General features: G+C 44.2%; 1 protein-coding gene across 1 annotated transcript; it reads right to left on the reverse strand.

Moving 5' to 3' along the window:
* Nucleotides 1-1622: 1622 nt before the first annotated feature.
* On the reverse strand, nucleotides 1623-21773 carry LOC120540184 (leiomodin-3-like). The gene is given in 5 exon segments (XM_039770738.1): nucleotides 1623-2469; nucleotides 10969-12318; nucleotides 15389-15592; nucleotides 21356-21386; nucleotides 21388-21773. Coding segments are annotated over 5 exon segments (1875 nt in total). The 5' UTR covers nucleotides 21630-21773; the 3' UTR covers nucleotides 1623-2421.
* Nucleotides 21774-25861: the final 4088 nt, after the last annotated feature.

A 25861-nucleotide genomic window follows, 5' to 3' on the forward strand; every position in this document is an offset into this window, starting at 1 on the left:
ATAGCATAAAGTCAATGAAACTTCTGGGATATTAATCTGGTCAGTTAAGTAGCAGAGGGGGTTGTTAATCAGTTTCAGCTGCTGTGGTGTTAATGAAATTAACAACAGATGCACTAGAGGGGCAACAATGAGATGACCCCCAAAACAGGAATGGTTTAACAGGTGGAGGCCACTGACATTTTTCCCTCCTCATCTTTTCTGACTGTTTCTTCACTAGTTTTGCATTTGGCTACAGTCAGTGTCACTACTGGTAGCATGAGGCGATACCTGGACCCTACAGAGGTTGCACAGGTAGTCCAACTTCTCCAGGATGGCACATCAATACGTGTCATTGCCAGAAGGTTTGCTGTGTCTCCCTGCACAGTCTCAAGGGCATGGAGGAGATTCTAGGAGACAAGCAGTTACTCTAGGAGAGCTGGAGAGGGCCATAGAAGGTCCATAACCCATCAGCAGGACCAGTATCTGCTCCTTTGGGCAAGGAGGAACAGGATGAGCACTGCCAGAGCCCTACAAAATGACCTCCAGCAGGCCACTGGTGTGAATGTCTCTGACCAAACAACCAGAAAGACTTCATGAGGGTGACCCAAGGGCCCCATGTCCTCTAATGGGCCCTGAGCTCACTGCCCAGCAGCATGCAGCTCGATTGGCATTCGCCATAGAATACCAGAATTGGCAGATGCACCACTGGTGCCCTGTGCTTTTACAGATGAGAGCAGGTTCACCCTGAGCACGTGACAGAAGTGAAAGGGTCTGGAGAAGCCATGGAGAACATTATGCTGCCTGTAACATCATTCAGCATGAGCAGTTTGGTGGTGGGTTAATGATTGTCTGGGGAGGCATATCCATGGAGGGTCACACAGACCGCTACAGGCTTGACAAAGGCACCTTGGCTGCCATTAGGTATCAGGATGAAATCCTTGGACCCATTGTCAGACCCTATGCTGGTACAGTGGCTCCTGGTGCACGACAATTCCTGGCCTCATGTGGTGAGAGTATGCAGGCAGTTCCTGGAGGATGAAGGAATTGATACCATTGACTGGCCACCACACTTTCCTGACCTAAATCCAATAGAACACCTCTGGGACATTATGTTTTGGTCCATCCAATGCCACCAGGTTGCACCTCAGACTGTCCAGGAGCTCAGTGATGCCCTGGTCCAGATCTGGGAGGAGATCCCCACAACACCATCTGTCATCTCATTAGAAGCATGCACCGATGTTGTCAGGCATGTATACAAGAACACAGGGGCCATACAAAGTGCTGCGTACAATTTGAGTTGCTGCAATTAAATTTGGGCAAAATGGACTAGCCTGCCACATCATTTTTCACTCTGATTTTTGGGGCGCCTTTGAATTCAGGGCTCTGTAGGTTGATCATTTTCATTTCCATCAAACGATGTGGCATCCTTTCGCTCCTAACACATTACCCAGTCTATATCAGTATAGATATCCAGGAGGATTTCTTTTTCCCATTGAGATCTGATGTGTTTTCAAAGTGTTCCTTTAATTTTTTGAGCAGTTTATATATATATATATATATATATATATATATATATATATAGGGAGAAGAGAGATATAGATGGATAGATATGAAAGGCATTCTGTAATAAATAGACCGATTGATTGATAGATTACACTTTATGCACATTTATTCAGCAAAAATCTACTTTGTTAAAAAGAAAAAGAATAAACCCGCCGTCGTGCGTATCACATTGTGTGTGTTTGGCTCTTGTTCGTGCTGAAGACTTAAATGTAGCTGAAAGCAGAACTCATTCATTCCTTTGTTTTTCTAGTCTGCATATCCAGTTTTGAAGTTGAAGAGCCGGTGCCCATCCTGGTAGCACTGGACACGATGCTGGAACCCACCGTGGACGGGGTACCAGGGCACACCCAGACACGTTTAGACCGGGCCAGTTTAGATTTGCCAATTAACCTTTGGGTGAACGGGCAACCTTCACACAGGCTGGGGTTCAAACCGAGCACCCTGGTACTGTGAGGTCTTCCATTCATTGGGGTGGTCTTCTGAAGGATATCGTTTTGTTGAATTTTAACCTCATTTTTAGCTGAGGTTCGCTGATCCTCTTGTGTTTTTGCAGATGTTACTGTCAAGATTTAATTCTCCGAAGTTTGGTTTGAATGTGGCGTGGGCCTTTTTTACTCGCTCAGTGATGTGGATCCATTTCGGGGGTCCAACTGTCTGTTGGGCAGCGATTCACACAAGTGGAACTTGTAACCACAGTTGATTTTAATGGAGTATATTAAATAATGGACTGTCCTCCCTGGTAATGAATGATCTCTCCTGCTTTCCACTGCAGTAAAAACACAAAAGAACATCCACACTGCCATTTGAGCCTCTTGGAAGAACCGCAGTACCCATGGTCGAGTCACAGATCCGTTTCCAGTTGTGCGAGACCGGACCCTTTCAGAATAAACTGGTCTCGCTCGACTCCAAAACCTTTGGCAGCGGCACCTGGAAAAGAGAACAACGGGATCTGGGTCAGTCTCATTCCTGCAGCGTCTGGGATAAATCGGCCAGATGATGAACAAACAAGATGATGGATGCTGGGCTGGCATGTACATGAAAGGTCAGCCAGCTCCTGGTTACTACACAGCTTGTGGTTCAGTTTTTATGGTGGGTGTCAGGTCTCAGGAACCCAGCATGAAGAAACCTAACACCACCCTTCCAGCCGCCCAGCCGCAGTGTGTCGTGATCAGCTTGTTATCAATCGGTTCTCGGCCAAGCATTGACAACATGAGTTTAGTAGCCCGTTAAAATGCCAGTGTGACGTAGTGGCAAAGCTCCCTGACTGAAACATGAGGCTGCAGGTTTGGTACAGTCTTCAACGGCATTACCAATGGCCAGTACTCGCAGCACCTTGGGAGGAAGGGCACTATCTTATATATAAATGTCTACACGTGGAAGTGTGTGTGTCTGTCCGGCCGGCCCAGAAAGGAGAGGTGGAGTCGGGGTAAGGGCTCTACCTCCAAGGAAACCGAAAACTCACTTAGCCGTTAATAACACAAGCGAGGCGAGCACATCGGCAAAACGAATCCTCATAAGAAAGACAGTTGCTTAGCCGCCAATGCACAAGCGATATGAGCACGTCAGCAAAACAAAACCTCTAAAGAAAGACAGAGTCGCTTAGTCGTCAACATCGGTAAAACGGTATCCCTTTTACTTTTCCTCCCGCTGCTAATGCACAAGTGAGGCGAGCGCGTCGGCAAAACAAAACCTCCTAGGAGAGAGACGCCCAGAGTAGTTCCTTTCAAATGCCTGACATCTCTACATTTCGATTTTTTTCTAACTACAGTAATCCCTCGCTATATCGCGCTTCGACTTTCGTGGCTTCACTCTATCGCGGATTTTAAATGTAAGCACATCTAAATATATATCACAGATTTTTCGCTGGTTCGCCGCTTTCTGGACAATGGGTCTTTTAATTTAGGTTACATGCTTCCTCAGTTTGTTTGCCCAGTTGATTTCATACAAGGGACGCTATTGGCGGTTGGCTTAGAAGCTACCCAATCAGAGCACGAATTACATATTAACTAAAACTCCTCAATGCTATAAGATATGCTTCCCGCGTGGCGCTTGTTTGCTTCTCTCTATCTTTCTCGCTCTCTCTGCCTGACGGAGGGGGTGTGAGCAGAGGGGCTGTTTGCACAGAGGACACGGACGCTCCTCTACAAAATGCCGCTTTATCGCGGTGCTTCTGTATACTTAAAAGCATGTATTGATTTTTGATTGTTTGCTTTTTTTTGCGAGCGCTCTCTCTGACATTCTCTGCTCCTGACGGGCGCTCCTTTGAAGATAAGATATGTTTGCATTCTTTTAATTGTGAGAAAGAACTGTCATCTCTGTCTTGTAATGGAGCACAGTTTAAACGTTTGACTAAAGGGTGTTATTTCATGTCTAGAGGGCTCTAATAATGTTAACAGGGTGGGAGAGTTTATAAGGGCTTAAAATATATAAAAATAACCACACAAACATATGGTTTCTACTTTGCGGATTTTCACCTATCGCTTGTCTGGAACGCAACCCCCGCGATCGAGGAGGGATTACTGTATTTCAATAATTTCTAGGAACCCGGGCTTTTTACAGCACAGGCTTACGCAGATAGTATTAAAAAAAAAAGAATCAGTCCTCCCCACTGACTCACCACGTGACCCTGAACACGTTCTGTCATCAATTTTTAAAAAACAAACAAAAAAAGTAGACAAGTTTATTAGCAAAAGGACCAGATGGAAAAGACACCACTGTGATCTGAAATGAGCATGCCATGATTTGGCCTGCGACTTTAGATTTTATTTTTTGGGAGTGTTCCTTTCACATTTTTTGAACATCATTTCCAGGGTTTTGAAAACACGTGCGTGCATTAAAGTGAACATCAGAATGGAAAAATTCATTTGCATTAAATCCATCGGGCTGCTACCAGCCTTGAGCGTAGCTCAGTAATCGGCAGAAATCGGACCTCCACGATAACCAGAAGAAGCCATCGATTTTCTGAAATAACACCTGCATGTCCTTTGCACTCTGTAGTTCTTTAGGATCGGCTGACACCTCAGCAGTATATGACTACACTTCTAGGACCCTGATTAGTAAGGATTTAGGGGGCTTTGTTTTCATTTCTCTCATAGAACAGATAAGGCAGCTCAGAGAAGTGGGGAGAATACCAATAATGGACTTGCAGACTGCGGCAGCCATTTTAATTAAGTCCACGTGTCATTAAAACAACATTTCTGGTGATTTTTTTAATCAAGCTCTTCATTTACGGAATCTTAGTGCGTTTTTGGGGGCAAAATCGAGCAAAGTTGCTGGGCTGTGTGCGCACGAGAGCAGGTAATCAGTGGGCAGTCAGCCAGACATTCAATATGTTCAGCGTAGTAATGGGCCACAAGGAACGCAAAGTTTGATCTCACCTTTTATGTAATGTGATAGAGTGGGGGGGAAAGGACCAACATATTAGTCCACGTCTGTAGGAGACGTGGTAATAAGACAAGTGACCGAGAGCCAGATGGAGATTTGAGAAACTTCCAGGAGGACAACTGCTAATCTGGACTTCTTGGCACATCTAAAAGATACCTTGGAGTTTTTATTAATGGCACCTAAATGATTGTCAATACTATAAGAAACGAGATTTTCTGGTTTGATAAAGCTTGAGACTGAGCTGTTTGGCCTCCGTTCTGATTGTACCATCTGGGGCAGGTCAGGAACCAATCATCACCTGCACAATGCCAGTCCAATGGTGAAGCCTGGTGGGGACGGAGCATCAAGCTGTGGGTTTGAGGCGTGGAAGACTACTCAGGGTTGAGGGAAAGATGAACAAAGCAAAGCACTGAGGCGTCCTTGACAGGACTTTATCTTTTCAGCCCCACATCAATAACATCTCCCGGTCTGCATATTCCCACTTGCGTAACTTTAATCGTATTCGCCCCCCAGTCCCGCACTCCCCACACCACTGCTATCCTTGTTCATAGCCTTGTCACTTCTCATCTGGATTACTGCAATTCCCTTTTCTTTGGTCTTTCTCACAAATCACTTTATAAGCTTCAACTGGTCCAGAATTCAGCTGCCCGCCCTCATCATTACCAGAACCCCCTCTACTCACCATGTCACTCCCGTCTTGCAGCAGCTTCACTGGCTTTCTGTTAAGTTCCGCATTCAATTCAAACTTCTCCTGTTAACATTTAAGGATATCCACAACCTCGCCCCTCCAGATTTGTCCGACCTCTTCCATGTTGCCATTCCTTCCCACACCCTTAGATCCTCTTCTTCTATCCACTTGACTGTCCCCTTTGTCCGTCTTACCACCAGCTTTGGAACTCGCTAACATCCGAGCTTAGAAATTGATTCATTCTCACTTTTCAAATCTAAACTCAAAACTCATCAGTCTAAGACTGCTTTATCTCTTTGATTCCAAATGCTCTGTCTGATTCTAATTTTTGTATTTTTAGTTTTGTGTATAATGTGTGTTCGGTGTCCTTGAGTGTTTAGGAAGGCACCTACAAATAAATAAAATGTATTATTATTATTATTATCCATCATGAAAACCAGCTCCAGATTGCTCTAGACCTCCGACTGGGCTGAAGGCTTATCTTCCAACAGGACGATGACTACAAGAACAAAGCAAAGATGACACGGGGGTGGCTTTGAGACAACTCTGGGAATGTCCTTGAGTGGCTCAACCAGAGCCCTGACTTGAACCTATCTCTGGAGAGAACTGAAAAATGGCCGTCCACCAACACAGAGTTTAGGGAGATCTGCAGAGAAGAATGGCAGAAAATCCTCATATCCGGGTGTGTGAAGCTCGTCATGTAGGACCCAAGAAGACTGGAGGGGCTTTAAGTACTGTAAGTACTGACTAAAGGGTCTGAATACTTGTGTCAGTGGGATAGTTTTGTTTTTAATAAATTTGCAAAAAATTCTAAATTCCTGTTTTCACTTTGACATTCTGGGGTATTGGGTGTTGTTTGATGAGGGGAAAAATGAACTGAAAGGATTTTAGGGTGAGGCTGTAAAATAACAAAATGTGATAAAAGTCAAGGGGGTCTGAAGATGTTCACAGTTTATGTGCCAACAGCCATACCAGCAACAGGGGTGACCGACAGACTACTTGGTGGCCCTAAACTGGCACAGAAAGAGTGAGAATGGCTTTGTGTGTGTGTGACCCATAATGCACTGCTGAATCATTTAGGACTGGTTTCAGTCTTTTGCTCAATGCTGCTGGAACACCAATGGCTGGTGAAGACAATCCCAAAGCACTTTACAAGAACATTTGTGGCCATGTTTCTACAACATAAGGGAAGCAATGGTGGAACTAGTCCTTGTAATTTTACATAGTGCCTTTCTGAAGAACCACAATCCAACTGTTTCCATTATTTTTTCACTAGTAGGTAAAGCGTCTCACTCTGCTGATCTTGAAATATTATTGTTAAGCTTAACACAAAGAAAGGCAGAATAATATAATGGAGGTGACCAGCAGAAGGAACATCATAAAACTACCCAGCAATTCAGAAAGCAAAAGTTCATCCTATCCATTACCAAAGCCAGAAACAGTAACCCAAAATCGTAGTCGTGTACAAGAAGTCCTAAATTAGGGGTGCCCACACACTTTTTCAGCTTGCAAGCTACTTTTAAAATAACCAGGTCGAAATGATCCACCTACATTAAAAAGCATTCAAAGTCTGAATCACAATCTGATTGTATGGGTGGTTACCGACCAGGTAACGCGTGTGGTTGGCCTGCAAATTGGCAGACATCCGCCACGGGTGCCCTCTCAGTTGCGAGAAGCAGATCATAGAATGTTACGTAGTTAACTGTCAAATAATGCAAAGAGTACGCGACACGTGTTTCGCCCAATTTTGGGCTCAGGCGTACACACTGCACTGCGAACCTCGGACGTCAGACAAACGCACTTCGATTGTGATATTGTGAGAAAAAACATCCACATCCAGCCCATACCCTCCCCAAAAATTTTTTTTTCTAAATCCCTTCTTTAGTCGATATAAATTGGAAGGCTAACTAGATCACAGCCAGAGTTTTACAGGCATTCAAAAAAGATTTTTTTAAACGTTAGTCTATCATATATCCTCTCTATGGCATTTGCCACTTGATTGACATACAGGGCGGCCAGTCTGAGGTCTCTTCTAACACACTGGTCATCCCGCACACACAATCAAACGCGCGAGCTACTGCAAAACTCCGGCTGTGATCTAGTTAGCCTTCCAATTTATATCGACTAAAGATGGGATTTAAAAATAAATTGTTCTTTATGGGCTGGATGTGGAATTGGAAGAGAATTTTTTTTCTCACAGTGTCACAATCGAAGTGCGTTTGTCTGATCTGTCAATCTATCACTGCTATTCCTAAGAAGGAAAATGTGGAAAGGCACTTTCAAACTGTTCATAAAAACTACGAAACTGACTTCCTTCCAAAAAGACGATCTGAGAAAGAGAAAGGAGAGGGAACTAAAATCGCAGTTAATCGGACAGCCATCATTTTTCACTCGGCTGAATTCAAAAGCAAAGGCAGACACACCGAAGCATCGTTCCGGGTGAGTCACTCGATCATTAAGCATAAGAAGTGTGCTACCTCCTTGACTGCATTGTTCGGCTATACTTATTGATGCGAGTCAGCCTTTTCCCACATACTGTACAAATACTGTATATATATATATACTACGAGGTGTGGCAGAAAAGTAGTGAGACTGGCAACACTGCAAGTGATCTGGCAACGATCCATCCTCGTCACACCCAATGTGCAAATCTTTAACTCCGCCACCTCCAGCGCTGTCTTCTGTGCCACCGTCTCCAGCCCATATAACATAGCTGGTCTCACTACCGTCCTGTAGACCTTCCCTTTCACTCTTGCTGATGCCCGTCTGTCACAAATCACTCCTGTTTATAAATATACACTGTATATACGAGGCGTGGCAGAAAAGTAATGAGACTGGCAACACTGCAAGCGATCTGGCAACACTGCGCTGTTGTCCTTGATAGAGCACGTGTATCAGTGCCCTCCCATAGCTCAGTGCGAGTTTCAACTCCTTCCGTTAACTACGTGATTTTTGTGACTGCTATTAGCGAAGTTGTGTTTTTGGTTGTGCGTCACGCAAAATGGAACAGCGGAATTTGGAGCAACGTTGTGCCATTAAATTTTGTGTTAAGCTTGGGGAATCGGCTAGTGTGACGTTTGAAAAGTTAAAACAGGCCTATGGGGAACATTCTTTATCCTGAGCTCAAGTTTTCGCTGGCACAAATCATTTTTGGAAGGCAGAAAACACGTTGAAGATGAACACCGTTCAGGGAGGCCTATAACTTCGAAAACCAATGAAAACATCGAACGTGTGAACACTCTTGTGAGATCAGACCGTCGTTTAACATTAAGAATGTTGAGTGAACAATTAATTTTGAACAGATTTACCGTTCATCAAATTTTGACTGAACATTTGCACATGCGAAAGGTCTGTGCCAAAATGGTGCCGAAAAAACTCACAATTGAGCAGAAGGACAATCGAAAAAACAAGTGTCTTGATCTTCTTGACAGAATCGCTAACGAGCAACATTTCTTTAGTCGTGTGATCACAGGTGATGAATCATGGATTTTTGAATACGATCCTGAGACCAAGAGGCAAAGTCAGGAGTGGCACACTGCAAACTCTCCTCGACCAAAGAAAGCTCGAATGAGCAATCAAGATCAAATCAATGCTGATTTGTTTTTTTGACAAAAGGGGAATCGTCCACAAAGAATTTGTTCCTCCAGGACAAACTGACAACCAAGTTTTTTTATAAAGACGTCCTTGAAGGGCTCAGAAAAAGGGTCATTTGCGTGAGACCAGACATTGCAGACAAATGGATGCTCCATCATGTCAACGCCCCATGTCACACTGCCCTCTCCATAACAGAATTTTTGACCTCAAAAGGCATTCCTGTGGTTCCCCAGCCCCCTTATTCACCTGACCTCAGTCCGTGTGACTTTTTCCTTTTTCCTAAACTGAAAAATGTCCTCAAAGGACGTCATTTTGGGACTTTAGAAAACATCCAAAAGAGTGTAACGGACATGCTGAAGACCATACCGGTTGAAGACTTCCAGCGCTGCTACCAACAGTGGGAACAACGTCTCCATCGGTGTGTCGCTGCCCAAGGGAACTACTTTGAAGAGGATAACATTGATGATTGAAAAAAATAAAAACTTTGGTAAATAAAAAATCAGTCTCATTACTTTTCTGCCACATATATATATTACATTTTTAAAGTAGGTATATCATTTCAACTTGGTCATTTTAAAAGAAGCTTGCAAGCCGAAAAAGTGTGGGCACCCCTGGTTTAGAGGATATATTTTGTAATTATGACACGATAAAACTGTGTCAAAATTAAGTGCAATCCAACATGTTAACTACACTGCAGTACAATCCATATGCACATGGTAAATTTCATTTTGGTATTGTAATGCACGCGTGTATAGGGGACACCTTAAAGTTGTCTCTGATTTGGACATTTCCACCCCAGGCAGAGAGATGGCGCTGTCTTTGACGGCCTGTCTTTTCTTTTTTACCTGCAGTTCCAAGGTAGGACCAGTGATCCAACTCCACTTCCTCCAAGCAGCTCCACCCCTTCCAGCCTGATGCCATATAAACTGCTGCCAAGCCGGACATCGTTGTCGTTCATTGTGGAGCCAGACCTGCAGGAAGTCGGAGCACTCTGGATGACCTCAAGGACTCCGTTTCCCTATGTGATTTTTTTTTTTTGCCTTTTTCCCTAAAGCATTAAACAGGGTTCTCCTCTTGGAGTCCCAAACCTTTCTATTCATAACGTTCTTCTTTTTCAACCGCTCTACAGCACGAATACATTTCGGTGGTTTTGGGTGCTTTGGAGATTAAGGAATGTGAACAGGCTACTCGGTTTGTTGACTGAGGATGTTTTTTGAAATATGTCTTCCCGAGGTGCCATTTTGTTTTTCGTATTGACACCTCCATTGTTTGCTGCTTGTAATGCAGGGTTGCTAATAGACAAGTTGTGTTGGGGAAGTGTAACGCAATTACTTAGATGGTATAGCGTCAAACATTCCTGTGCTGTACAAGTTTCTGGCTAATTGACAACTTAAAACTCTAACATCATAGTTATTAAAGATCTCCCTAGTCCTGGTGGATAGTCCTGCTGAGTGCTATGGGTGCCACCAGGGGGATCTGCTGACCCTACTGGGTTTCCCTATCCGAGGGGTTCCACCTGACCCAGAAGTCCTTCCTTAGTGTAATGTCGGGACATCATAGGGTCCGACATGAAAGGAGACCTCACTCAGAGAATTGGAGAAGGACAACATTGTGGTATGTCCGAAACTGGGGGCACATGGTTTTCTTTCCTTGCTGGGCACAAACTCACACTCGCTTTCAATGGAATGGGTTTAACGATATATGAACGAGATGTTTGGGGTGAATGGCGCGATATGCAGGGAAATGGCACTCATGCTTACCGGTTTGAGATAAGCAATGTTGCTGTGACGAATTTCACTTAGTAGTTCATCTCTGGGTGTGAGCTGCACCTTCGGAGGTTGCCGTCTCCTGGGAATGGGCTTTAGGGTCTTTATCACCTCCTTGAGGTTTTGCTTTTCATTCCCATCAACCGCCCTGTTTGTCTCCCGGTGTTTGGAGACTTTCTTCAGTTTGAAATCTTTCAGAGGATTTGTCGGAGAGTTGCTGCGTGGAGGCATCTGGGCCACCTCCTTCTTCACCTTCACTTTCAGCGGGCGGCTTGGCTCCTTAGGCGGACTTTCCTGCAGGGCAGCCATCGGAGGCAAGCATCCATCGAGCATCTCCCAGAATGCTGGTGGGAGGCTGGCGCTGTTCTCCAGGAAGGCCAGCATGTCCTGCTCTTCTTTGACCACCTGTTGCCTCTTTTGTTCTTCAAATCTTTTCTGCCGCTGCCTGTCAAGATTTCGGGACAGTAAGTTCGTTACCACCATTCTCGGCCCAGGCAGCTCGAAATGATAGCCCATCTTTAGCAACGTGTGGTTTGCCTTCAGCAGCCTGGATATCTCCATCTCGGCCTGGTGCCCAAGCATGTACCTCTGGTTATGAAACCTAAGCTCGGTGAGCGTCTCGTTGAACTGCAGACATCTGATAATGGCCACCACTCCTTTGCCAGAAATGACATTGGACTCTATGTTAAGCGTTCTGATACTCTTGTTCTCACGAAGCATGTTAGCCAAGGAGTAAGCAACCGTGTCGTCCACCCCAGTGTTGGCGATGCTAAAGGTTGCCACGTGTTTGTTCTTTTTCAGCGCATTTACGTAATCCATCAGCATATCCTTGGGAATGTTTTCGATATTATTTAAATTCACCTCTCGGATTTCAGCACTGTTTTTTCGAATCTTATCCAAGGTTGTTTCTAAATTGGTTTCATTTCCCGACGGCCGGGATGTCAGCTTGATAAGGTTGCCCCCCAGGGCCAGCTTTTCTGGCAGCTTTAACTTGGACACTTTTGGCAGGGCTGTTTTTTCCTGGCTCTCGGCAGGCGGCTTCCTTTCCTCCTCGGCGGAGCTTTCTTGAGTCGTCGAGGCCGGCTGCAGGGATTCGTGGCTTCTGCCCTTGGAGGTTTGTTCCAAATCTCGACTTTCAGCTGCCGCACACTCGGCTGGCTTTGTAGTTTTGACCTTGCCTCTCTCTAGTTCCCCACGAGATTCCTGGATGTCGTTCTCCTGCTGGAAAGTCACTGGCAGATGCCCAACTTGCTTTTCAGGCTCATTCTCCTCTGCTAACATGCCAGCCCCAGAATTCTCTTCTTCATTATCGTATCCGTTTTCCAGGTCTTCCTGTATCTGCCTCTTTAAGGAAGAAAGAAAAACAAACAATTGTGTATTTTAATAGATAATTCTGTGTACTGCTGACTTCACAAAATAGAAACGGAAAATGCTTGCTGTCCACATGCAGAATAATTTATTCTAATGCATAGTTGACTCCAGCAGCCGGCAAACTTTTTACACTTGGCCACAAGTGACCCAGCAAAGACTGCCAGTGAGCCCAATGACCACCGCTGCCCACCATTTATAAAACTCTGCATGTATTTGAGGATGAAAATATGCACACGCCAAAAACCAATCCGATTTCTAAAATCTGCCGTATGCACATTTCAACCCAATTTACCCTTTAAAAACTACAATCACCTTGTAAAAGTGCGGATGGGAGCCCCGCCCTGAAACATCCATATATGGAGCATGCTAATCAGCCTCATACATATCCAATCATGATGCTGATGAACTTCACTGGCTGGTACAGCCGCCTCCCACCTGACACTTGAGACCCCGCCCCCTGCTTTTAAGAATATTAAGCTGTGCTGAGAGTGCAAGAGCATGAGTAGCATAATAGCGCCTCTCCTCTGCGCTCTGGGGGTCCGGGGAAGGTGTAAGGCACCTGCGTCTGAGAGGATAGCCGCTATCACCTGACATGCTGAATGGCATTATTGCTGTTACAAGGAATAGCACAGGCCTTGTGAAACACTGAAGGTTCAGCAAGTCCCCTTACCAACAACAGATGATACAAAAATACAATAAATGTTCTCCACAACCCCCCACCCCTCACAAAACCTGTGTAACGGTCAGCAAAGACACATATGATGTTTTGGTGTTGTTTTGGACCATCTTGGTGAAGAGGGTAAACAAACTTGTAGGGTGGCATGTTCTGTGCTCACCACAATTGTTCTAACAAGAAAGGGGGATACAGCAGCAAGCAGGATGGGATGGGGTGGCTAACCAGGGTTGCCAGTTCCAAAAAAATTTACAGCACATGGATAACTTAGGTGCGGCACGGTGGCGCAGTGGTAGAGCTGCTGCCTCGCAGTAAGGAGACCAGGGTTCACTTCCCGGGTCCTTCCATGTTCTCCCCGTGTCTGCATGGGTTTCCTTCGGGTACTCCGGTTTACTCCCACAGTCCAAAGACATGCAGGTTAGGTGCATTGGCGATTCTAAATTGTCCCTGGTGTGTGTGTGTGCCCTGCAGTGGTCTGGCACCCTGCCCGGGGTTTGTTCCTGCCTTGCGCCCTGTGTTGGTTGGGATTGGCTCCAGCAGACCCCAGTGACCCTGTAGTTAGGATATAGCGGGTTGGATAATGGATGGATGGATGGATAACTTAAAAATAGCAACTTGACCAATAAAAAAAAAGAACCCAATCCCTGAGGTAGATGAAATGACACACCACAAAGCAGGAGGGTTAGGTACGTAACATCAAAGCCCGAGGGTGGGGAGGGGGTCCCTCTGAGATATTTCAGAGTGGGTACACAGTATACTATCACGAAATTTTAAAACAGCCAGGGACATATACGTGTGAATAGCAGGGTAAGGGGTGCCAGGGGTGTAATCGTCCAAAAATTTGATGTTGAGATTTTGATGAATCTTGACATTTTAGACTTCCCTGAGTCCGAAAATACCATTTTGGAATTACATCTGTTTGTCTGTGTATGTGTAATTACGATAACTTGAGTATGCTTTCACTTAGGTCAACCATAGTAAAAATTTGTTGAGGTGGGTTGAAAAGTAGCCCAAAAAGAAAATATAACCGTGAAAGCCCATTTTTTCCCACGGAAGGCAATCAAAAATAGCCCAAACAGGAGAGAAAATCACAGATCTGGCAACACTGTGGCGAACTCCAATCCGCCCACATCTAACCACACACACCGGACGGGTATGAAGTCCTCACCCCAGCCTTGTCTGTCCACACCCCCCACTGAGCTCTGTCTCCATCCCCTTACCTCCACCTCCGCGGTGAGGGCAACTGGCATGTAAACGCACCTTATTAATAAGCCAGGTTTGTCACATAATCCCATTAAATGTGTGTGCATGGAAACGCACCGACTGAGATCTGCAAGACCCCCAGAAAATATCCAAAGGATGAGTCTGGCTGTAGAGCAACAGTTTAAACATCAAGCTGTCAGCTGAAACGTTTCAGGGAGGACCTGTTTGTGAAATTCTTCACTAAATCCACCCAAATAAAATGCAAATAAAGCTTTCATTCTGAGGAATATTTCATCTCCACACTCTGTTTCTTTTAAACTCAGTCTATTGAATTGTTCAATGAAAACTGGGATACGCTGAAGTCGTTTCAAAGAATGCATTATTAACAGTGGAATTGCTTTGAAAGACATAATATTTAAACATTTTATTTAAGACAGGTATTTATTATGCCTCTTGGGGGAACACCAAGAAAAAATCACATGGAACATAACAAAGGTTCTAAACATCTTGTCTAGCAACATCCTGGTGACCCTGCCTTACAAACAACAAACACTGGAGGTGTTGATACAAAAAACAAAATGGCCTCTCGGGAAGACGTATTTCAAAACGAACACCTCAATGAAAACCTCCTCAGTCAACAAACCGAGCAGCCTGTTCACATTCCGTAATCTCCAAAGCACCCAAAACTACCGAAATTTACTCATGATGTAGAGGGGTCGAAAAAGAAGAATGTTACGAATATATACACAGACAAGCCTAAAAATCAAGAGAGTTAAACATAACCAACATAAATAAAGAAAATGAACCAAAAACGAACAAAAGAGACATCAGACATGACTGTGAACCTGGCTGAAGCAGGACACACGTAAAGGAAAGCGTCTAAGATTGTTGGTTGTGTGTATTTAAACAGGAGTTTAACAAAGAAGCTCCATTTTGGACAGAGGGATGGGTCACCGAGCACATTATGATGACTTGTACGGTGACAATGTGTGATGGGGGATATTGGGATGCATGCAAATAAGTTAGAAGAATAGTGGGAGATATACAAATGTAAGAGCAAATGCTAAAAAAGTGTTTTAATTATTTGGTTGTATACGTTTTAAGTTCAGATGAACTAACCGTGTATGTATGTGTGTTTGTGTTGGTAGTGAAATAGGAGCTTGGTACCTTTTTAGCCAGCATGTTATCATATTTGACTAAAAGTAGCTTCACTGACAAGTAACAAGCGCATTGGAAATGCTCATCTGTCCGATTCTGCCATAATCTGCCACCAAGGACCTCCATGAGAGAAGGGATCTGGAAGCACTTCTGGATCATCTCTACCAGGTTAGCAAGTGCAGTGTCCCAACATTCACATTCAATTCCACCAGCCTAAGAGAACAAAGACAATGCAACGACATACACTTTAAAAGAACACCTCAGCTAGACTAAGGAGTTAAAGGGCATAACAGCTAAGACATCAAGCAAACCCTCTGCCGCCAAGCGTGTCCTATGGGCTTTGATTTGAATCGTTCGGGTCATATATTTTCTTCTGTTTTAACTTCTAGTGTTTGGTAAGCCTGGTTCCTCTACAAATTAACATAGTGTTTGGTCCAAAAGTAAAGTTTTTTGTTGTTGTTTTCCGACACTAGCAGTCACCGGCGGGTCGAAGGTTCAGTAGGACAAGGGACTGAGACCCTTATCCAAGTTCTGTAGGGTCCTAACCCAGGTCATAAACGCTAAGATGTTGAGTAACTTGTTGAGTTGAGCTCCTTCAGATTCAATCCTTTCAGAGGTAATGAACTGGGAGCAGTTGGTGGTCCAAGGTCCCAACAGAAGCAGCCTCCTGGACATTGTTAGGAGTATTTAGTGCAGGACTTTGGAGGGTAGCCAGTCTCTGCTGGGTCCTGTCTGTTCAAACTCCTTTAAGGATGTGAGCAGTTCAGCCCTTCAGGGTGGGAAACTGAAAGCAAGTTTGGCCTTGGCCAGAGGTTAATTGTTAAAGTCCTTTCAGAAGGACTCCAGAGGTTAGTATTGCGGGGTGTGAACTGGAGGCAGCCTAAGGGCTCTGGTGATGGTAATAACCCACCAAACCAGGGGGTGGCGCTGTTTTCTAATGACATCCCTTTTCGACCTTCCACAGAACGGAAGACTGACCTCCACTCCACCACTGATGTCACTTCCTGTACCCGCCACTTCCTGCCGGGATCATTTCAATCCTCAGACCCCGTCATTTTGAACTAGTTCTGCCCTGAACTTGCATTTGAAAAGACGTCATTTCAGTGTCATGGAAAATTGGTGAAGTATAGGGAAAGTATTGCAATCGTCCAAAAATTCAACTTCGAGACATTGATGAATCTCAACATTTTAGACCTCCCTGAGTCCGGTTTACTTTCTCATAGGAAAAGTATTGTAATCATCCAAAAATTTTAATGTTGAGATTTTGATGAATCTCAACGTTTTAGACTTCCCTGTGTCCGATTTACTTTCTCGTACGGAAAGTATTGGAATCGTCCAAAAATTTGATGTTGAGATTTTGATGAATCTTGACATTTTAGACTTCCCTGAGTCCAAAAATACCATTTTGGAATTACATCTGTTTGTCTGTGTGTGTGTAATTACGATAACTTGAGTATGCTTTCACTTAGGTCAACCAAATTTTGCATATATGTAGTAGGTACAAAACGTAGGTTTCTATCAACTTTTGGGCTATTTCCGTTAACCCGAAGTGGTACTTTACCTTTTATTCATGCAGCTGCAGAGTCTGATTTATTCAACTTTACTTTTATAATAATTGTTCAATATATGTGTGTGATTTGATTTGTTGGTGATGGTTCTTTAATGTACCTAATCTTTATATATAATACGCTACCATGGCTGTCCGTTTTGTCTGTCCAGGATTTTAAATCACCTGTGGCTCGCAAACCGTTTGAACTATTGACCTGAAATTTGGTACACATATACTACGTGACGTCTACTGTCAGCTTTCAGGGTGATGATTTTTATTACTTTTTTATTTTTATTTTATTTTATTGTAGAATCAACTCTCAGCAGCGCACAGCAGGGCCACCGTGTGGCGTATGCGTATGGGTGCCATTCTCATTCTCTGCCACCTTCGCTAATCATTCTTGAGGCAGATTGAAGACTTAAGTGCCAGCTTAAGTGAAAAATTAAAGAAAATGAACTAAGTAATTGCAACACAAACATGGACTTAATGAGTTTTAACTCGAAAAGATACCGACGAAAGAAGAGAAGAAGTGGGCCGCTAGGGTGGAGAAAAGAAGAGCTGATCAGGAAGCAGCAGGCGCATCAACCTCGGAGCAAACAAATGCTAACCGGAGACAGAGAAAGAGGAGGAAAACTAGGAATGCTCAAGTCAAGTGTATTCATTGAACGTTATCGTGCAGTGTGCCGTTACTGGTATAAAAATATAATCATTGTCTTGTGGTTTACTCCTCAAATATTCATCTCCATATCTGAGTATACGAGAAAGTCGAGGGGAGACCACTCCCGATTTTTTTCTCTGCAATTATTGAGGGTCACCAAGTGGTGTTCCCCAACTCCTTACCATTGTTTGCATTTTCGTTATAATGGAAAACAAGGCTAGTAAATGTAGAGATATTCCAGGACTAACTTGTCCAAGAATAAAAAAAGAAGCAAAGGAGGCTGACGTGCATGTCGCTGGCACCTTCACGATAAAATACAGTGAAAGCTTGGAGGTGTCTTAACGTTAAAGAGGCGCTCACACACTCTTGTAGAACTAACGTGGGGACAAGTGACGCCACATCCATCCACCTTGTGACAGCTGCTGCTGTTGGCAGATATCAGGTGGACTGCGCGGTACGCTTTTCTCCTGTTGTGTCACACTTTGACCATTTATGGTCTAAGTACACAACCAAACTCTGTTCCATTCGCATGATGAAGTTAACGTAATGCTTGTCATACTACAGGGTCACGAAGAGTAGCGTTAAATGCTGATAGTGTCTTCAGAAACGGCATCAGAAATTACATCAAAGTAGCACAAGACACAAAGTGACATCACAATCACATCAAAGCGTCATAAAAGCAACATCATGGGTGACATCAGAGTACCCTTAGACAGGATGGAACTCAAAAGAAGGTTCTGGAAAGGAATGCATGAGTGGATTAGCACCACAGACGCATGGAATCAATGGCCAAGTAGTGAGGTAGAGTCTAAGGCTTTGGGGGGGCTTCAGAACTTAACTTAATGTCATTCTGGAAAAACCGAAGTGTAAGCACCAACTTTAAAGCTGGGGCAGAATAGTCTCGGCACAGACGTCTAATATTATTGTATGGCTACAAGTTGTTGTTGGGGACCGAGTGTCACATTCACAAGCTGCTCCAGCAATAGCAATGGCAAGCTTTGTGTTCGACCAATGGCCCGTTCACGTCAAACTTGTTCTGATGTCATTACGAGTGACATTACAGAGACAATAGAGGTAGTGTGGCTTTAAAAAGTGGCATTTTGATGTAAACTGACAAGTGACATTAGAAGAGCAAAGAGAAATCAAACCAGTCGTATTATTAAAAGTAGGGTCACAAAGTGGATAGAGGCGTGGGTTAGGCTGTTATTGTGGATGACATTACAGAGCCGCTAGAAGCAGATGTGACATAAAAAGTAAAAATGTGAAGTAAATGTACAAATGACATTCGAACAGCAAGGAAAAATGGCATAAAAGAAGACTCAGAAAATAGAGGAGTGGATTGGGTGTCATTAGGAGTGACATTACAGAGCCACTAGAAATAGATGTGACATAAAAGCAACTAGTATTTTGATGTAACCTTACAAGTGATATTAGAACAGTAAAGAGAAATGACACTAATCATTACAAAAAGATTCAATAAATGGTTAGAAGAGTGGATGAGGGTGTCATTTGGAGTGATGTTACAGAGCCACTAGAGGCAGATGTGACATAAAAATTAAAAATTTGAAGTAAATGTACAAGTGATATTCAAACAGCAAGGAAAAATGACACAAGTCATATTAAAAGACGATTCAGAAAGTAAAGGAGTGGATTGGGTGTCATTAGGAGTGACGTTACAGGGCCACTAGAAATAGATGTGACATAAGAATAACTAGCATTTTGATGTAACCTTGCAAGTGATATTAGAACAGTAAAGAGAAATGACACTAATCATATTAAAAGATGATTTCAGAAAATGGTTAGAGGAGTGGATTAGGGCGTCATTTTAGGAGTGACGTTACAGAGCCACTAGAGGCAGATGTGACATAAAAACTTAAGTGGCATTTTGATGTAAACGTACAAGAACAGTAAAGCGAAATGACACAAGTCGTATTATAAAAAGATTCAGAAAATGGTTAAGAGGAGTGGATATGGGTGTCATTAGGTGTGACGTTACAGAGCCACTAGAGATAGACGTGACATAAAAAGTAGCATTTTGATATGAAATTACAAGTGACATTACACGGTCATTAAATGAGATATTACAAGAAATGATTTAATAAATTGGTGTCAGAAGGTAGATTAGAAAGTGACATTAGAAGCAGAGTCATGACATAAATGGAAGGATGGATGGATGGAAGTAAGGATTAGAGTGTTATCTTGAGTGACTGTCTAATTTCCCTGGATGTATCAAAGAGTGTGTAATTAAAAGTTTTATATTAGAAGTAACACATCATTTAACAGTGCTATTAGAAGTGAGTTGAATGTTAAATAAGTTGACACTGGCATTAGAAGTATAAGAGGGTGGCACAGAGGTACGACTGCTGTCTCATAACAGTCTCATCCATTCTGTCGTGGTACATAAAACACGAGCCATCAGACAGACGAGTTTCTCTTCAGTTTGTGAACACGCGTCTTCCTTTTTTTGTCGTTGCTGCATTCTATGTGTTGTACTTAAAGACTAAAGACAAAGTCGTACCTGTTTGATTTTATCGGGGTGGGCTGCGGACTAGCTGGCATGAGTCGCTGGGTGTGTCATATTAGGCGACTGCCTCCGACTCGCCCAGAGTGAAGGCTATGACTGCAGATCGCTGGAATAGTCATGTAATGTGGCATGGCCTTCAGGTGGGCTGGCGATGTTAAACTGGCCCCTGATGTGTGTGTATGTTTACCCTGCAATGAGCTGGCGACCTGTTGAAGCTTTCCAGGAATCTCTACTCTGGTGATGTGGGTGTAGACAATGGATGGGCAAATAGATGTGTAAGAAGAGTTCATTAGATGCCATGACAGATGTGTCATGTTAACATCGACACTACAAATGACATTAAAAGTGACATAAGTCACAACAGAAAGGGTCAAATATGACAGCAGAAGATGAAACTGCACCTCTAGATAGATAGATAGATAGACAGATAGATAGATAGATAGATACTTTATTAATCCCAAGGGGAAATTCACAAATTCTCTAATAGGAGGAGCAGGAAATGGCTACTGTAGATGGCTGATTAGAGGATCATTAGGAGTGGCATTACTCTGTCTCTTGACATTACAGTAGTAGAGGCTCATTACAAGTCACATCAGGAGTGAATAAAAAAAATAAATTAGGGGCTGTGACATTCCACCATGCTGAACTGGAATTAGACTCAGCAAATGGATGGAAGGGTGACAGCATCTTAGGAAATGTTATTAGAGGTGTCACCAGAGTGCTGAGAGAAGTGACATTCTTCAGAAGTGAGCCATCATAAGTGACTTTACAAGTTACTCTGGATGTCACCCCCGGGGGGTCGCTCTTTGTGTCGCTGTATGCCCGACCTCGCCCGATCCCCCAGACCGCTCCTAGTCCACGCCAAGTCATTCCGGTCGGCCATTCACGCGGTGGCCGCTGGGTGTTCTTAATCGTTTTCCTCTCGTTTAGTTTCGAGTTCCCCCCACCCCAGGGCTACCGGGAGAGGCGTTCATTTTTTAAGCCGAGGTTCAGTAAAAGGGCAGGGTGCCGCGGGTGTCATCTTCACGCTCCCCGGGGGTCCCCGCACTCCCTCTTTAACGATTACCCGTCTTGCCGGTGCTGTGCTCGATGTAACACGAACGTCTATCCCTCTGTAACCACCACCACTATATGGACGACCCTCCTCCGAGGGGGCTCAGTGTTTGTGCTCTTTGTAAAAGGCGATATGAAACGAGGCTCCGTGTCATCCCCAACCCCTCGACCACCGATCACCGCCACACTCACCTGACTGGGCAGAAGCGTCACCGGCAGCCGCCTCGTCCAGCATTCTCGTGGACTCCTTCTGCCAGTACAAGTAGTCCACTAAGGAGCGGTGGTCGAAGGGGCCAGTGGGGGGCTTGTCCGACTGGTCCCGCTGTCGCATTCCCACCGGCACCCGTTCATCGGGGGCCAGATCGTCCATGTCCGACTGGAGCTGCTGGAGCTCCTCGGGCGACAGAGTAGCCAGGATCTCGTCTTCGTCGATGTCCTCATCGGAAACGTGGTCCCGGTCCGACATGATGAGGAAAAGTCACCGGAGCTTCCTAACAGGAGTGAAGCCGCGCAGCCAGTGCCTTCATCACCGCCGTCCGAGCTAAATTAAGAGCTGTCGAGGAGGCGGCTCGGGTCAGCTGTGCAAACTTTTCTGGACATTTCTGTACAGCTGAGAGTCGCCTTTAGTGGCAGTGCCAGGTGGTGGCTGAGCGGGAGCATGCGCATTGCACTGGACGCTCCGGAGCTTCTGGTAGACAAGCGGGACACGTGAAGGTGTTGTGTTCTCCCCGCGGTCCGCCTGTACCCAGTCTGGAGAGCTCAGCACCCGTCTTGTACCGGAGACTACAGATTAAAGAATGTGCAGAATTAGTGAGGCCGCCTCAGGTGCTACAAGAAGAAAAATACAGAAGGCTATGAAGAGTTCTGGAGTCTTTTTTGAATGTTTGCAAAATCAGTCCAACCTTACAGGCAGGGACGGCGCTAGCATTAGCACTGATTAGGGCATCCATAAAAAAAAATCACCTCCGTTTGTGATTCCGCCTTGGAATTTGTCATGATTAGTTCATGCACTTAAGGTAATGAAGATCAGGGGCTTAAAACTCAGAAGCCCCCCACCCAATGATGCTACTGCTTCCAGAGACCCAATTAGGCACAGGCTAAGATACAACACAGTCTGCAGGACTCTTTTTCAGATTTCAGAATTTCTACTGTCTCTGTATTTCTTACCAGACTTTTCACCATTATTTGGCCCGAGTAGGCCCATGCCCAGCCACTTTTCCCTTTTGTAACTTAGCATTTAAATGATTGTTTATTTACTTTATGAAATAAATATTAGCCTATAGTGCATACATGAATTTTAATACACATCACCTTTGATTAAAATTTTAATCAATTAAAAACTTACACAAAAAAGCATCAGCGTGTTAACTCTCTGACTTTAAGTTCATTTTAATTCTTAAAATATTTGGAAAGCATTTCTACTTTATAGATGGCAATTTTATGGTGTAGGTCTTCATAACAAAAATGAGAAAATAAGATTGATTTTAAATGTCATGAATCACAGCCACTCAAAATACGGGCTAGTTCTGTGTCAGGCAGAGTCCCAACTTATGTTTAAATTCCTTTTTCCGTCACTTTTGCTCATATTTTACCCATTTTATTATTAACTAGACATTAAGCCCGTTACAATAACGGGCGCTAGAACAGTAGTGCATAAACATTATTAGGAACAGTTTATATTAAATGGCAAGGGACCTTGACCTCATTCTGTTTGGTGTCTTAATTTTTTTGTTAAAAATATTTTTGCAAGAAGCCTAAAGTAAAATAATATTAAAAATAAAATAGAAACGTATATGACAATACAGTAAGTGTAATTAATATTGCCTTAGTGTAAAAGTTTATAACAATCTGTAATACACAATATCTGAAGAAGATATTTAGGAAAATGTTTTTATTTTTTTACCTCAGGAAATTTTTCAATAAAATTTCATTATAGACAACATTTTTTGTAAATACTCTGTCTGAGTTTGGCAACAGTTTGCCTTGTTCAGGACCATCTACAACGTTGACAACAACATCTGGATAACTTGTAACTCTTGATAATGCCACATATAACTGACCATGGCTGAATGCCGGTTCTGGCAAGTAAATGCCAACGCTTTCTAAGGTTTGCCCTTGAGCTTTATTAATTGTTATGGCAAAGGCTAATGTAACTGGAAATTGTCGCCTTCTTATGGTAAAGGGTAAATTAGTAGAGGATGGAGCCAAATCAATACGGGGAATATTCTGACGCTCATTTTCTTTTTCTTCAATCGATCTATTTGCTCGTATTTTTCTTTGTCTTTCAGTCTTTCTTTTGTTGTTGTTTACTTGCTGAGCTGACTGTTCTTCCAGGAGATATTGCTTATATACGATTTGAGTGTCTGTGTCTTTTGTCCTACTTGACGTGTCCATTTTTTTTTGGGTGGCATGTTGTTAGTAGATAGTTAGTTAGTAAACGTGCACGGGGCAGTATGTGTGGCGTCTCCCCAGCAATGGATTTTATGTGCGCGGCTGCGTCTACCCAATCAGCACTCTCCCCAGCAATGCTGTCCTTTATTTGTACATCATGCGCGGCCGCGGCTACGCCATTCACTGTGTGTCCAGCTTCCAGTGTGTGTGCAACCACAGTGCCGTGCCAGTCGCACCGAGCCTCGCGCATGCGCACTTCACCAGAAGTCTCACACACGGACACCTGGACGCACACAGGGGTTTTAGTAAAGAGGATGATGTTTATGTTTATATTGGGGGCGGCACAGTGACGCAGTGGGTAGCGCTGCCACCTCGCAGTTTGCTTCCTGGGTCCTCCCTGCGTGGAGTTTGCATGTTCTCCCCGTGTCCACGTGGGTTTCCTCCCACAGTCCAAAGACATGCAGGTTAGGTGGATTGGCGATTCTAAATTGTCCTTAGTGTGTGCTTGGTGTGTGGGTGTGTGTGCCCTGTGGTGGGCTGGTGCCCTGGCTGGGGATTGTTTCCTGCCTTGCGCCCTGTGTAGGCTGGGATTGGCTCTAGCGGACCCCCATGACCCTGTAGTTAGGATATAGCGGATTCGATAATGGATGGATGGATGTTTATATTATTATTTCCATTTTCCTATTGTAGGAGGAGAACAGGCATCCCAGTCGGGACTGAGGATGTTTTCATTACCCAGACAAGAGGCCTGTGTGATGACCCAAGTGAATTGGCTGACGGGACGAGGAAATAAATTTGTGCCCGGCCGGAATAGTTTAATGGACACAATGATAAAAGCAGATGATCCGGAAGTTGTTCCATCTCCCATATGCTAGGTGGCAGTGGTCCTCGCATGGTAACCCATTTGGGACACCCACAGGGTGCTTGGCCCTGTTGGGATTCCTGAGTATCAATAGAGGGCGCTGTCAGGGGAGGACCTCCCTTTTTTTTCTATAGCCCGGAAGTGCTTCCTCAAAGATGCGATGGGACACCGGAAGCATTCCTGGGTCTGACTTAAAAGGATCTCTTCATATGAGTCAAATTCGAGAGGCAGCAGGCAACACTTAGCAGAATAGAGAAGGAGGAAGAATTGTTGGATTTATTGAAGCATTGGGGTCGGTTTCTGTAGAGTTATATGTGAAACAATGCTTTGTGTAAATAAATTCCCTTTATCACTACAATGTCTGTGGTGTGGCTCTCAGTGCCCCCCTGTGGTCACACTGTATATAAAATGCTAAAGGTCTCTATGTCGCAACATTTTTCACAAACTGCTTGTTCTTGGTCTTAATTGAAAGCTTACAGTGTGATGGTAGAGAGGGCGAAAATAAAAAGAAGAGCAGGGACATCTGCTAAGTGTGAAACAAATTGTGGAGGACAATTACATAATAGGAAGAAGAATGACAGCCCTGACATCCACTATGCGGCAACCGCAACAAACTTATCAAGGTTTGTGTCTTTCTTACAGCAAATTGCATAGGCAAACACTGATTGAGAGGGTGACATGGTGGAAGCAAAAACAAAAAAGAGCTTCGACATCTGCAGACTGTGAGGCAAATTATAGAGGCTGATTACATTTGTCACGCATGCACATCTCAGGACCACCTTGCTGGCTCTGATCAGTTATGTGATACCACCCCATGATGACAGGGGGCGCTGTCACTGACTGTCTTGTCTCTTCCCTTTGCAGCTCAGAGAATACGCCCCCATCACTCCCATAAGCCCCGCCTCATCTGAGCTGAAGCATATAAAAGAAGACGTCTCACTCGCGACCTCAACACTCAGCAGGACGGGTTAGACCTGAGAAGTAAAGGAGCGATGCATAAGCACCTGGTTTATGCTTTTGCGCCACTGTGTGCCTATTTATTTTTTTTGCCTTTTGTTTAGAACTGATCGAGACACAATTAAACGGGGTAGCCTGGCTGGCACCTCAACTATTTATTGGGAACTCTTCAAGTCACAGGGGTGGCATGGTGGTGCAGTGGTAGCTCTGCTGCCTTGCAGTAAGGAGACCTGAGTTCGCTTCCTGGGTCCTCCCTGTGTGGAGTTTGCATGTTCTTCCCTGTGTCTGCGTGGGTTTCCTCCCACAGTCCAAAAACATGCAGGTTAGGTGTGTTGGTGATCCTAAATTGTGCTTGGTGTGTGTGTGTCCTGCGGTGGGCTGGCGCCCTGCCCGGGGATTTGTTTCTGCCTTGCGCCCTGTGTTGGCTGGGATTGCCTCCAGCAGACTCCTATGACTCTGTGGTTAGGATATAGCAGGTTGGATGATGA

The sequence above is a fragment of the Polypterus senegalus genome, chromosome 12 (assembly GCF_016835505.1).
Source record: "Polypterus senegalus isolate Bchr_013 chromosome 12, ASM1683550v1, whole genome shotgun sequence".
NCBI classification, from domain to species: Eukaryota; Metazoa; Chordata; class Cladistia; order Polypteriformes; family Polypteridae; genus Polypterus; species Polypterus senegalus.